The following is a 15,121-nucleotide window of genomic DNA, read 5'->3' as shown; positions in this document are numbered from 1 at the left end:
GATTCTTTTCGCTTTGATGAGATGCCAGCCTATTGAGGTAAGTGTCAGAAAAAGGTCAGATCTGTTTGTGTGTGTGTTTGTAGAGTCTGCTTGTGTACCAAACACTAGTGTGTGTGTGTGTGTGTGTGTACATGTGTGTGTATGTTTGTGTTTGTGTGTCTGTCAAAGGGTTATCAACAATAAAAGAGACCCAGTCGTTGCTGCTAGTGTTGGATAGGTTTTGTTGGCAGCTCTGAGCCAGACTGTTTTGTTCTATTCCTTTCTGCATCACAGAGTTAGAAAGAAGAAAGTGTGAGATCGATTTTACAACTGTTCCCTCTTTGTGTCGTCAAACAGCTTTTTAGCTTTTCAGCCATTTTATCTATAAAAAAATCCATATTCCCAGTCCTCAAGTTGATAAGTGTAAACAATGTGGTGATGGCTATTTCTGAAAATTGCTGCAATGCTGAAAAGTGTGCTGTGGTTCACAATGACTGAGCAGCGGCTGTGTGTTGAATAAAATCTTCACACTTCATTCTACTTTGGAAAGACCATAAAAAACTACATTTAAAGTGAAACTGGCTTTTATGAAACAACACTTTCACATAGCCAGACCTTTACTATATGAAACAATGCAAAACTCTATAAAAATGTTGATTACCATGTATAACACAATAATAGTAAAAGATTCATAAGATAAATAAGATTTAATTGTTTGAAATGAGATTGTTTGACCAATAAGTATGAAGGACGTGGTACACATGAATTCTAAGGCATTTCCAACTACCAGATGCTTTTTTTAATTTACCAATTTAAACAAGGGTTTTTGCTTTTGCAGGATCTTTGAGAACATTTAAACTCACAGTACTTGATTTCTTTTAGATTCCAAACATTAAGAGGATGTAACAAAGTGAACCGTGCATGTCTGCAGGTGGACCGTACGGAGGTGATTCGCAGCAGTAGCAGCCCAGTCTTCTCCAAGATCTTCCTGGTGGATTACTATTTTGAGGAGGTCCAGAGGCTCCGCTTTGAACTTCATGACATCAGCTCTGGCAACAATGGCCTCCGTGACGCTGACTTCCTGGGAGCCATGGAGTGCACTTTAGGACAGGTCAGTGCATCCTTTGATGGGTCAGTGGTATAATCGCGCTATGTTACACATCTTGCGATCACTGTCTCTCTCCACTGTACATTATTCAATAAAACGGACATCTCCTAGAAGCTAGGCTTACACTAATAAATAGGAAACAGCATGTTAGGTAGGTCACTGCACAAGCTAAGTGGTGCGTGTGAGCGAAGTTCACATCTGAACTCGAATAAGAGTGGGACTAGAAGTGCGTATGATGAGAGCACGCTTCTGTAGGTGAACACATTTATGTGCATCAGTGAGTGCACTTACACCCAGCAAATTGCATGTGTTTCACTTACAGTAGGTGTTACGTTGACCAGTGTAGAGCATGGGAGTCCGTGTCACAACTAAGCACGCATGAATGCAGCCTGCATGCTTTGAGTGTGAGACTGGAGTATATAGTCCTTTGTACAGCAAAGTGAGCTTGTTGAGATTTTAAACGTCTGTATCAGGTAGTGTGTACTTTAAGGGTACAGGCTCAGGGTGAACTGGAGAAACTTTCAGATTAGAGAGGCCAACTTTAGCCGTGGATAGAATCCTAATGTGATCTTTTCACTTGAGGTCGGCTACCTTCACTATCTGCATTTACACCGAGCTTACATTGTCCTTGTGTCTATACGTCTATGTCTATAGCTATACGGAAAGTCCTGACTGTGCTTTAAACTATGGCCGGTTCTGTCACCTACTGTCCCTTTTATTGATGTGGCTTAAATCAATATTTAAAGATGTGCTTTATTTATGTGCTTCACTTAATATGCCAGAGCATTCAAGAGGAACATTGTAATTGCAGTAATACTAATTAAGTTGATTTGAGGAAATCACCAGCTAAGTCGCGCTAAGAAGAAGGAAATAGAGAAAAAAGCAGAAAGGGCAGGATTTCCCAAAAAAGTACTTGTGTTTGTTTCCACTTTTCATTGTCACGGACGCTATCAGCAACATAAAGCTGGGGGATTTACAACAGTTGGGAGAACTGAGATAATTGACGTGGAAGAAAGGGATTTGGAAGGTGAGAGCCAGGGAGGTTTACTGAAATGGGATAACCCGCTGCCAACATTTTGTGTTGGTCTAAACAATGACATTGTGGATGTTGCGGCTTATCCAGAGCATTGTTAAGAAGAAACAGCATCGTATTGTAGAGTACAAGTGCAAAGTAGTACCAGAGGCAATGTAAGTAAATGATAGTAGCTGATCTGTTAATAGAATGTTATCATCTTGTGTGGTTATTACATAATGCCATTTGTTGCATTACTGTGCTGATTTTTATCTTTGTGTGCGTGTGCAGTGGCAGCTCCTCCATAGTTACCAGTGAATGCAACCAGGGGTAAGGAATGCCTCAGATGCATTGTGTTAGTAATATGTCCCTAACAGCATATGAGCAATTAGGAACGACATGTTGTTAAAGGAGGCCTTATCTTTATTTATATCATCATTATTTACCAATGGATCACATTGCTACTTATAAGGGATAAAACTACAGGGAATTTTCCTGCACTTTATTTAATTGCATACAAGCTTTCAGTCATAGATCTTAATGCAAAATGAAAGGCCAAGTGTATATGTAAACTTTACAGTAATTAGCCCCCAGTGCATAACACACTTGCATCACTTAAAGCATCGATGATACTGCTGATCCTACTGAGAATCAATACATCACTTTCTTTTGCAGCTTTTAGTGCCTTGTGTTGGTTTGTCTGTCCGTGTGGTTGATACCCAGTGGATCTCACCGACCTCCCCATGTAAACTGGAGCAGTAACTTATAGTTGGTGTAACACCTGGCCAGCCCAAAATAGTAATAAGTGAAAAGAGCCCAGCAGCTGGCAGATCAAACCAGGGATAAAACACCTGAGAAAATGACATTTGACAGATGGTGAGAAAGGTGACTCCACCATGAGGCTTTCTGTCCATTGGATGTGTAAAGTATGCAGTAAGCATTAAGGAGTAGTGCAAGATGGCACCTGGGTGACATTAACAGGACAAGCTTGTCCCTCTGGGGAGAAACACTGGAATATGTGAGCTGATTTTGCGGAGTCTTTGTTTCGGTTTGTTTTAGATCGTCTCACAGAGGAAACTCACCAGAGCTCTACTCAAACAGGGAAACACTGCTGGAAAGTCTTCAATAACGGTATGACACTGTTTCCTAAGTCGGCCCACCACACACACACACACACACACACACACACACACACACACACACACACACACACACACACACACACACACAGACACACCACCTCTTGCACTCAGAACACTAATTAATTTGATGATGTTGCTGTTCAATCTGTTCTGTTCCTCATTTCCATCTCATTTTCTCTCACCTCCTTCCTCTACCTCTCTCCCTGCTTCCCCCTCCTCCTCTTCTTCTCCTATTTTTCTCTCCACTCCGCCTGCAAAGGTGACAGCAGAGGAGTTGTCTGGTAATGACGATTACGTTGAACTCTCCTTCAGCGCTCGTAAGCTTGACGACAAGGTGTGTCTGTGCTCTTTCAGAAAGATAAAACATCTGTGGTCTTCCTTTAGATATGATAATTAATATTCAGAGATATGAGTTTGAGTGCGCACGCTATCAGGCAGGTGTGTGAGCAGCTATTTGGGTGGAGGGCTGTGGGAATTAGCAATGAGGCAACTCGCACACAATACACAAAAGTACAATCTGGCATTACAAGAGGCCTGCAGAGATAGTTGGGCACCCCCCCTCTCCCCAATAACCCTCTCCTATCTCAGCCACACTAACACACACACACACACACACACACACACACAGATAACTATATTAATTTTCAGCCTCCACACGCGCACACACACATGCACATAGCCACGGATGACTAATCCAAACAAGTTGTGCCTTAGGGAAAAAATGGAAGAAAGCAGGGGAGGGCTGGATAAATTGGAGAGGACAGGAAAAGGATGGGAGGAAGAAACAAGGAAGAAAGGGAGAAATAAGGGGTAAAATAATGATTCTGTTAGTGTATGAATGATTTATGGTGATCAAAGTCAGTTATGAGGCAATGTTTTCCCTCTAAAGGATTTCTTCAGCAAGTCAGACCCTTTCCTGGAGATTTTTAGAATAAATGATGACGGGACTGAGTCGCTCGTACACAGAACTGAGGTAATTACATGCACACACAAACGCACGGATGCATTACTTCGTGCTTGCAGGCCTGTGATTAACAAAAACCAAACTGTGATGTTGTGTACACTGCAGACGATCATGAACAACCTGAGCCCAGTTTGGAAATCCTTCAAAGTTTCCTTAAACACACTCTGCAGTGGCGACCAAGATAGGGAGCTAAAGGTGAGTCTGCAAGTGTAACTATTTTCTGCTGGTCATGATAATGGCAACAACATTTCATTTAACCTTAATGTATTAAGTATGCAATAATCTGAGCGTGCAAAACCTTGATTATTAAAGTTCCTCCAGGGAGACACAATGCACTTTTAGAGGGAAGGGGATACACAGTGCCAAAGGCAAGGTGTTTTTTATGTGCAGCATACAAACGATGAGATTTGTAAAACATAAGCAAAGTGCCACATACCAACAGGTATGCCGTTAGTGTTGTCTTGATGCCTATTGTGTTATTTAAAGAGCTGGATGGGTGTGAAAGAGCTCAGTGGTCGTCCTAAAGGCCCAGACACACCAAATCGACATCAAACTCATTAAAACAAAGCTGCGCTTGCCGATCATTGGCACACCACTCTCGCTCACCACTTGGCTTCATTTCAAATGGCAATGTCAATTAAAAGAGCTTCTGTGTGTTCCCTCTTGACTTTTGCTTGTTTTCCTCCATCTCGTTTCTCTTTGTTTCTCTTTGATTCTTCGCTTAAGCTGAACAGCCAATCAGAGTGATTTCTTTCAGCATATTTTTTAATGTGATGTAATTGATTCAATCGGCCCAAAAGACACCGCCAAGGGCTTACTAGTGCCACTAGTGCGGGACACACCTGCAAAACTAGGGCGGCAGACTCTCACCGACGTCCCGACACTGACTGACGGCTGACAGTAGGCATTGAGTGTCAGGGCCTTAAACTCTCACTTTACTTCCTAGAATAGATGGGTGTGTGTGTGTGCATATGTATGATAGTGGTGGACGAAAATCCGAACAGTTATTCTTCCATGAATAAGCATGAGCAAGTTCATTAAATATTCAGAGGCGTCTTAACTCTGCATGGCTCCTGACAGCAGGAGAAAGGGCTCACACACACACAGACACACACATGCACGCCATCGGCTATGGTTTCCAGGGCTACCTGTTTGAAGCATCGGAGCTATAGTGAGAAATGGAAAGGCAGAGATTTCTATTCACACCTGTACTTCCTTTTCACAGGGCTCTTAACTGACCAATGCATAAATGCATAACCCTGAATTGCGGTTCCTGTCTGTCTCTCGCTTTGTATTTCTCCTTATCCGTTTCCTCCACCTGTCTATCTTTCAATCCGTACCTATGTCCGTCTCTCTCTCTCCGTCCCGCAGTTAGTATTCAGTGAATGGAAAGGAGATTCTTCCATTTCTTTCATTACTCTCTCTGCAACTTGAAGTGGAAGCAAGGCTGCAAAAGCAAGCGCTCGCTCCCTCACACGTGGAAACGGCTATCAAAAACACAGACACGTACATAATCCACAAAATTACACGCGCACTTCGGGTGCAGAAAACTTGTCAGTTTAAGTGGGAGACAGAAAATAAGGGGATTACTGCCGGTGGTTGTTTTTAATCAAGCACGGTTGGATTGGTTCTGATTGTAGTTGTTGGGTTGACCTCAGTCATGAAGGTCACAGAGCTCGACAGCAAAATGAATCTTTCACAACCATTACACCTTTGTGAAAGGTTGAAGCATTTCTCTCTCTCTCCCTCTTTCTGTTAGCAAGTGTCTCTATTGATCAATTACATTTAATATTATTGATTGTACAAACTCTGCGGAACAGTCCACATATTGGTGCTTTTTGTCACCTTTTCAAATGATAGGGTTGTTTCTTTATGATGTGCTGAGCCTTGGCCTGCTGACCCACACATTGTGCTGGTGATTGAGGCCATTTTTCTTGTCTGGCAGCTCCTTTGAGTGAAACAAACTATTACGCCTAAACACACACACAAATACACACACACAAAGCGGTCTCTTAAGCCACGTCCCTCTCAGCGTCCTCAGATTAATATTTCACCGCTCTATTGCCCCCCCACCAACACCGCCTTATCAATCATTCAGCATGGCATTTCCCTGCATGCCATGAGTGCATGTGTGTGTGTGTGTGTGCATTGAGGTGTCAGTGTTGCAGCTGCGCTCTAACTGAATAAATGTGTGCGCTTTTGTGTGTGTGTGTCTCTTTGTTTTCTCAGTGCACAGTTTGGGACTGGGACTCTAATGGAAAACACGACTTTATTGGGGAGTTTCAGACTACCTTTAAGGAGACGAGAACTGAGCAGGAGGGCAAACAGGTAAGCAGAAGCACACGCAAAGGGATGGAAAGAGTAACGACTGAGCACCGACTCAAATGTATTTAGATGGACAATGGTTTAATAATAGTTGGATCTTTGTCACTTTAAAATGTTTAAAATGGTTAACACACCTGTATATGGCTCTATGATGATAGGTGTGGCTAACCGTCCAACCCTAAGGGTGATAAACATCTCAAAACAAGTATACAAATTAAAAAGTTATATGATTTTAAAATGTTTAATATTGTACATGGCATAAAGCTGTAAAGGTATAGAAAAATGTCCACACATATGCATCTGTTAACAAAGATAGGCTTTATGTAAGTTATAATCAAAATGATGGACAACTATCAACACGCTTCTTTGACATGAGTGTGTGTGTGTGTGTGTGTGTGTGTGTGTGTGTGTGTGTGTGTGTGTGTGTGTGTATGTGTGTGTATGTGTGTGTGTGTGTGTGTGTGTGTGTGTGTGTGTGTGTGTGTGTGTGTGTGTGTTTGCCCAGCTGCAATGGGAGTGCATCAACCCTAAATACCAGATGAAGAAGAAGAATTACAGAAACTCTGGTGTTGTTATTCTCAACCACTGTAAGGTGAAGTAACACATTTTACTTCCTGCGACCCCTCCCTGCATGAGTCTTACAAGGCAAGAGCTGCAAATAATGTTTTTATTATTAATTAAAGATGCCCGGTGGGGTTTCCTATAAACTAACAAAAGTTATATTTACTTTGAGTGTTTCTCAGCAAAACACATTGTGTTTTTCTGTAAATGCATTTCTCCCCTATTTAACATTTGCAAAAAACTTTTTTTTAATATTTGTACATCCATGTTTGCTTAATATTATTATTATTGGCCCACTGTCAATTAATGGAGTAGTGTGAAACCAGTGGCAGGAATGTGGGCGCGTGTAGCCTGCATGTTTGCGTCCTCAGATGTGACGCACTGAGGAAATCTTTACTAGTGGACAGGAAATGCCACAGGGTACCTTTTAATCTGTCAATTAATTGTTTAGCTGGTCAGTTGTTTACTGTATAAAGCTTTCGATGTACTTGTTCTTATATCGTTAGCAACATGGCTACCGCTAGCTGCCTGGCTAATATTGCTGTCCAAAGCAAGAAACAACCCAAGAAACCCAATTTGAACTAGAAACCCTGATGAAGTGCTATAAGGACGCAATAAAACACAGCCGTATTAGTAAATAGGCAGGTTTTGTTACTTACTGATTTAGCATAGTAGAAAGAATGTATATTTATTTATTTAACTCTCTCCCTCTTCGCCTTCTTTGACTCCACCGTCAATGTGGCTCTTTTGCCGGGTAGAGTTTCCCTAGTTAACGTTACAGTTGTTCTGCTACCCGGGATATACTGTAAGCTATTTTGTTAAGTTGCCTCTTAGCGAAATGCTCTCTGGTAGGCAGAGAAGCCGTATATATATGTCTGTAGACTTATAGGGAACAACTCTAAACGCTGATGCTGTCAATATTTTTACGGCTATAACATTGTGCAATCAACAATAAGTTCAAAATGATAAGTTTGAGAAAAATGATTGCCACATTAAACACACAACACATAACAGTGAAAATGTCACTGTTCCCAGAGCCCAAGGTTATGTCTTCAAATTGCCTGTTTTGTCCAACCGTCAGTACAAAACGTTGTAAATTTAAATGAAATAAAACGGAGGTGAAATGATAAACTAAAACTATTTATCTATTATAAAAATAGGTATTGTGTTATCTAATCGATTTATTATTTCTGCACTAATGCTGAGTGTCTCCGTGCATCAAGCCGAGCTGCATCCGCCTTATTCAGCCTTTTATTATATCCTAACTTGAATTTATGATATCCATAAATCTCAACATCCCCCCCCCTGACAGATCATCAAAATGTATTCCTTCCTGGAGTACATCATGGGAGGCTGCCAAATTCAGTTCACAGTAAGTTTTGTCACATATAATCTCCTCAATATTTATAGCAGCATGTCATTTTCTGTCCACGCTCACTGTGGTTGTGTGTGTGCGCACGTGTGTGTGTGTGTGTGTGTGTGTGTGTGTGTGTGTGTGTGTGTTGTCTCAGGTGGCAATAGACTTCACAGCATCCAATGGGGATCCCAGAAACAGCTGCTCCCTCCATTACATCCACCCCTACCAGCCCAATGAGTACCTCAAAGCGCTGGTGGCTGTCGGGGAGATCTGCCAAGACTATGACAGGTAGAAACTACTCCATCAATCATCATTTATCTAATGCTGACACCCCCCCCCCCCCCCCCCCCCCCCCCACACACACACACACACACACACTAGCTTTTCCCTCTCAAGGTTTTTCGCCCATTATTTGTCTTTGCCACTCTACCTTTATCCATCGTTTTCATTTAATCATGTGCCTTTCTATTTCTCTAGTGATAAAATGTTCCCTGCGTTTGGTTTTGGAGCACTGATACCACCTGACTTCAAGGTAGGAAATTTGGGATATGTGTTTGTGTGTTTTCACAGCAGCAGAGGGAGTTCTGGTTGCTCAGGATTAAGATTTAATATCTCGTTCGAAGGCACAGCTTGCCTTTGAACAACATGAAAAGAGAATGCACTTGCCCACCTGCCCACCTGTAAATTGGACTGAATGTGTTCACTTTAACGTGGCGGTAAAATGCGCTGTGTTCTCTGCCCCACGTGAAGGTTTCACACGATTTTGCCGTGAACTTTGATGAGGACAATCCCGAATGTGCTGGTGAGCTGACTTCTTGACTCACAGAAACCTTTATTAATGCACCACAGGATCAAAACAGTCGTACAGTATAACTGCTGCAAGCCCATCTCTCCCTCGCTCTCAGACTCATATTTCTCCTTCCATTTATATCCGTCCCCACTGTCTGTTTTTTCCCCTACCCCATACAAAAAAACACACTTAAACATACACGCATGCAGCAGGAAGATTTGTCAGTATGCCGCAGGACGTATTTCAGGCTCAAAGATACCAAGAAAAGCAACACTAATCTGTATGTGTGAAATGGGCTTCTGTGCTTTTCTCTCCACATAAGCGTTCCAGCTGTGAACGTGTGTCAGCTGTCGCTTGTGTCGACGAATACTGTCGAGAAATGCACAGTCACCTTGGAGTGCAATCACATGCACAGATTTATTTTAGCAGATCATTTTTGCAAGAACAAAGACTTTAACTTGAGAGGTTAGCGCAGTGCAGATAGACATGAAGACAAATGAATAAGTGTCAAAATAACATGTGTGTGTTGCAGGGATCCAAGGTGTGGTGGAGGCCTACCAGAATTGCCTCCCTAAGATCCAGCTCTACGGGCCCACCAACATCGCCCCGATCATCCAGAAAGTGGCTTCGTCCGCCTCCGAGGAGATGCACACCAAAGAGGCCATGGTGGGAGAGAGAGAGAATGAGAAAGATTTAAAAATAGAGAAAGTCCGGGCCATTTTGTTCCCGTTGTTGTGACTGTTGGTGTTTGCAAAGGCACACGGGGAGAGACAAATGGCAATGAAAAGACAGAAAGTGAGACATCGGAGGGGGTAAAAGAGGGTGCAGAGCAGGGCAGAAAGCGATGCATTGAAAAGAGGGAGGAAGTGAACGATATTAATTATATTTTTTAGTCATAAATTTTAGAGCCCAAATTCCGCTCTGCCTTAATGCGTACTGCTTCTCTCTGGCTCTCTAGTGGATTAGAGTTTTATTCAAATTAGCCACCGACAAGAAGCCACTTTAGAAGAATAAAAGTGATCGAACATCTATTCCTCCCTCCCCACATCCGCCTCCCATCCACTCACAACTTTCTCCCGTCCCACCAGGAATACTTCATCCTGCTGATCCTGACAGACGGCGTCATCACCGACATGGCGGACACGCGGGAGGCCATCGTGCACGCCTCCCACCTTCCCATGTCAGTCATCATTGTCGGCGTGGGCAATGCAGACTTCACAGACATGCAGATATTGGACGGGGACGATGGGATCCTGCGTTCACCAAAGGGCGAGCCCGTCCTCCGCGACATTGTCCAGTTTGTCCCCTTCAAGGACTTCAAACATGTGGGTGGCAGCTGGGATAAAGGGCGAGGGGTGTTGAATCTCTGGAAAAATCATAGAGCTTTGATAAATGCATTGCAAGCAGAAAATGTGACTAATTCTCCAGGGAGGTCAGGCAACATCAAAACATATAGAAATGGGGCACTACATAAGAATGCAGCAGAATGCGTTTTGTAACAAATGATTGCACTAGATGCTGTCTTCAGCTATTTGTGTAGGTACAGCAACTATAGTGGAACTTTGAGAGCTTTCTCAAGCTGAATAACAACAATAAAGGGTAAAAGAAATAAAAGAGTATCTACGTCAGGGTATCTAACATCAATAGTATGTCGAGGTGTTGCTTTACATGTTTAAATACTGTTGCCAGAACAACACCCGAGATTGTGTTCTGTTAGAAAAAGCTATTTTCACAAACTTCATGTTCTTTTCTTTGTCTTATATGTAAACAAGCACATTTATGATTTAGAGCAGTGGAAGGTAAAAATAGCAGCCCCGGTCAAATCTGCCCCCTCAGCAAAAAACATATTTGGCGCCAGGCACAGAAAGCTGAAGTTTTCACTGTAATAATTCACATCAGAACTTTTACATGAGTTTTCAGTCAGATGAAAATGTTTCCACAAGGCTCATATAAACCCCAGGAAATATGGTGTGATAACCTCTAATATTAATCAATGCCCCCAAACGAAGACAGGCATACAAACAGCGGCTACCGGACCTCAACAGCACGTAGATGAATAACACAGAGAATATAATCCACTTCATTTAAAGTGAGAGTATGTAACATTTGAAAGAAGACATAAGACAATCCTCCTCTTACAAATAAGAAGTGTAATTCATAAACAACAAAACACACTCAGGGGTTTTGGTAAAACAGCCTTACTTGAATAATAGCATGGTGGCTACTGTTAGCAAACCTTTGATAGATATTGCTTTGACTTCATGACACATCTCTACTTTAGGGTTATGTTATCCTGTCTGGTGTTCAGCAGAAGTTACATAGGATAGTTTTGTCTTTGAATTCCACATTAACAACATCACTTTTATCCAACCATAAATCAAGCAGCCCACTGTTTTCTCTGCTGCAACACAGAACATACAACTCTTCTTTTGCCAAATGAGTATCGACATAAGCTGCTGTGGCCCTTACTTACAATACAATCATCAAACAAACAAGCACATACATTTTAGTCTTAAATGAATTACTTTAAAATACTTTAAAAATGTAGATCCGTGTCTCCATTGTGCCTGTAAAATGTTAGCTCCCCAATGAACATGCTAATGTCGTTCCTCAAAAGATATCGAGGTTCAATAACGAGCCGGGCTATAACTCATGATTATGACCAAGCAACAGCATTTAGAAAGGTCTGTGTGTGTGTGTGTGTGTGTGTGTGTGTGTGTGTGTGTGTGTGTGTGTATATGTGTATGTGTCTGTGTGTATGTGTCTGTGTCTCTGTGTGTGTGTGTGTGTGTGTGTGTGTGTGTGTGTGTGCGTGTGTGTGTATGTGTGTGTGTGTGTGTGTGTGTGTGTGTGTGTGTGTGTGTGTGTGTGTGTGTGTGCGTGTGTGAGTTGTGTGGGTGTCAAGAAGTGCTGTATTTAGGGGGTAACGATTATGAATGTGTGGGCGTAATATGCTTGGCATGCTCGTCAAAACACATAAGCTATCTGCTCACTGTGTGTGTGTGTGTGTGTGTGTGTGTGTGTGTGTGTGTGTGTGTGTGTGTGTGTATGTGTGTGTGTGTGTGTGTGTGTGTGTGTGTGTGTGTCTCTCTCTCTCTGTTGGCATTAACTTTGCCTGACTTTGACAGGGTCTATTTGGCTGGGTCTGTTATGATGAGTTCAGTCTGTGACAGGTTGAGAAATTAACAAATGACATCCTGGCTAAACAGAAAGAGAGGTGGGAGAATGTAAGGAGGAGTAGAGACACATAAGTACATGGAGAGACAGTCGGAGACGAAGCGGTGAAGAATAAATTTGAAGGAACAGGAGAGGATGTTGGAGGGAGAGAGTCAGCGCCCAGTGGCTGTGGTGGTGCTGGAGGGGGGGTCAACAGGAGACCGGAGCTAAAGACAAAAGGGAGCGAGGGAGTGTGTGACAGAGTTGGAGAGGTGATTTTCTGCTCTGTCGTTTCTTTTCAAAAGGGATTAGCGGGACGGAGCTGCTGTGAGACAGGCAGAGTGTGGGATAACAGGTAGATAGGAGCAGAGGAGAGAGAGCGGGAGGACGGGTGGAAATGAGAAGAGGAAGAGGAGGGAGTGGGGTTGGGGTGGGCGCCCTTTGATGGTGCATTGTCTCTGGGAATTATGTGAGACGGAGTACCACAGTCTCACTGACTTTGAGGGTTTCGGAAGTGTGTACGATGTGGGAGCATGTGTGTGTTCATGCAGATGAGTGGCTTCATGTTTTCTTTCGTTTCTTACTGAATGTAAGTACAGTTTTGTAATGTTTTTTGTGTTATCTGATTATTTTATACTTTTACTCTACACTTAAAAGCAAAAGTCCATTTATTACTCCTCTAGAATAAAATAATTAACATTTATAACCTTCATTTCTTTTGCTTATTTTGAACTTGATAACAGTGCAGTCTTGATATAATCCTATTGATTTTGAAAGGGCTTGTTTGTGTGCATTTCATATCTATAATAAAAAAGCAAACAGGAAAAAGTACAGAAATGATTGTGTTGAACCACCCACCAGTCCCACTCCTATAACCCTAAATCAGGAGAATATAATAGATCATATTCCAATAAATAATAATAAACACTTACATATATACATATTATGATAGGGTTTCTTGACCCTTAAGTTATCACAAACCTTTGCCAACCCATCAAAATTGGAATTACATTTTTCTTTTTTATATATTAGCAAAATAGGAACCAACTAAATTGTACTAATTTCAATTATTAACTCATACAGCGCAAACTGTACCCAGATTTAATGCACATGATCATTTACTTTTGCCTGTGTAAAGAGTGCGCTTTCATCCATTGCTTCTTGATGATTATCCAATGTGTTTTTTCCTTTGCCGTTTTATTCAGCACATAGAAACCAAGCTAAGGTCCTAGAGGACAAAAAGGTGAAAGCGGAGATGTTTTGAGGTTGTCAAATGAGCTTGTCTGATCACATCAGTCTCACTCATCCAGACCTTTGACAGCATCCGGCTCAACTGTACATTTTAGCATCCTAGAATCATGCATGGCTAGTGATGTGTGTGTATTTGTGACCACTCTCTTCCTCTCGCTGTCTGTCTCTGTGTTTCCAGGCCTCCCCCGCCGCACTGGCTAAGAGTGTTTTGGCAGAAGTCCCTAACCAGGTGGTGGATTACTACAACGCTAAAGGCATAACACCCAAGTGTATGTCGGACTATGAGTCCACAAGAACCTTCAGCCCCTGACACTGGACTACATGCAAACATACTTTGAAATACACACACACATATATATCATATATATGTATATATAATATATATATATATACATTTATGTACTGTATAACACATATGTACCAATATACACATGTTAAAGCACAAAACAACATACACACACAAACAAAGATCTACACATAACCATATTACCTACTACATACAGTAGTCTAGCTCAGAGAATTAGCTTGTTCTGGTGAAACAATTTGAACTACTCCATTGGTGACTATTGCATGTTTGGCCCTAATGGCATCACCTTGGAAATTATTACTATCTACTGTATATCTAAAAGATGTTTATAGAAACGAGAGCAGTCTTCTGAACCTGCATGCAGACTCAGACCATAACCCACCCAAAGAAATGACACTTCTACCTTTTAGATAACTAGCAAGTGAATGACCCAAAATATATGTGGGTACTAAAACCAAAATATGTGATTGCATTGCCCGAAATGCTTAGAATTAGCATTGCAAATGTTATTTATGGGAGGGGTAGTGTCCCTGTTAGTGTACTGCATACATGCATGAATAATTCAGCTCCTGCTAATATCCAATCTCCACTACCCACTTGCTAGTTATGAAATAAAGTATCTCTGTCATTTGAGTGACATTCAGGGTTGTCTTGGGTGTTTTGGGTTCTTTTCTACAGATTCGTTTGAGATTTTGCTAAATGGAAATGAACAACTGAATAATTGTAATAATTTCTTAATAACCTTCTTACATTGTAAAGAGTTTCGGGAGGATAGCAAAGCGTGTGTGGTAGACACTCATCTGTGAGCTTTTCTGTATTCTGCATGTTGATTATAATAAAGACACTTTGCTTTCTCATATTTGTGTGATATGATGTTTGTGTGCGTACATGGGGGACTCACTCAAAGTTGGCAAACAAGTACATTTTATATTAAGACTTGTTTTTTGGTAAAGGTTAGGGTTGGAATATGGATAGATAGACATGCAGTGATTACGGTCGATGTACGGTTAAGTCTCTAAGGAATTAATGTAAAACAATCTAACCTCATCCAAAGTGACAAAAACAAAAGTGTGTGTGTGTGTGTTCAGGTATGCAGGGTGTGGAGATATAATCTAGAATAACAGTTTATTGTATTGTGGTGTTTTTTGGTTCATGACACCTTCGTCCAC

At 41.7% G+C, this 15,121-nt stretch overlaps 1 protein-coding gene across 1 annotated transcript in view; it reads left to right on the top strand.

The window, feature by feature from the left end:
- cpne4b (copine IVb) overlaps positions 1-14,809 on the top strand; it is a 20,638-nt gene extending 5,829 nt beyond the window's left edge. The window contains exons 3-16 of the mRNA XM_029442575.1: positions 911-1,090; positions 3,159-3,230; positions 3,501-3,575; positions 4,131-4,214; positions 4,311-4,400; positions 6,435-6,533; positions 7,036-7,122; positions 8,404-8,463; positions 8,603-8,736; positions 8,926-8,980; positions 9,199-9,250; positions 9,771-9,904; positions 10,327-10,563; positions 13,824-14,809. Of these exons, the coding sequence (XP_029298435.1) occupies positions 911-1,090; positions 3,159-3,230; positions 3,501-3,575; positions 4,131-4,214; positions 4,311-4,400; positions 6,435-6,533; positions 7,036-7,122; positions 8,404-8,463; positions 8,603-8,736; positions 8,926-8,980; positions 9,199-9,250; positions 9,771-9,904; positions 10,327-10,563; positions 13,824-13,955 (1,491 nt within the window). The 3' untranslated portion in view covers positions 13,956-14,809. The remainder of the gene's footprint in view (positions 1-910; positions 1,091-3,158; positions 3,231-3,500; positions 3,576-4,130; positions 4,215-4,310; positions 4,401-6,434; positions 6,534-7,035; positions 7,123-8,403; positions 8,464-8,602; positions 8,737-8,925; positions 8,981-9,198; positions 9,251-9,770; positions 9,905-10,326; positions 10,564-13,823) is intronic.
- The last annotated feature ends 312 nt before the right edge of the window (positions 14,810-15,121 follow it).

This window comes from Cottoperca gobio, chromosome 11 (genome assembly GCF_900634415.1).
Source record: "Cottoperca gobio chromosome 11, fCotGob3.1, whole genome shotgun sequence".
Taxonomy (NCBI): domain Eukaryota; kingdom Metazoa; phylum Chordata; class Actinopteri; order Perciformes; family Bovichtidae; genus Cottoperca; species Cottoperca gobio.
The sequence above is the reverse complement of the archived record's forward strand: the minus strand, read 5'-3'. Positions and strand labels throughout refer to the sequence as shown.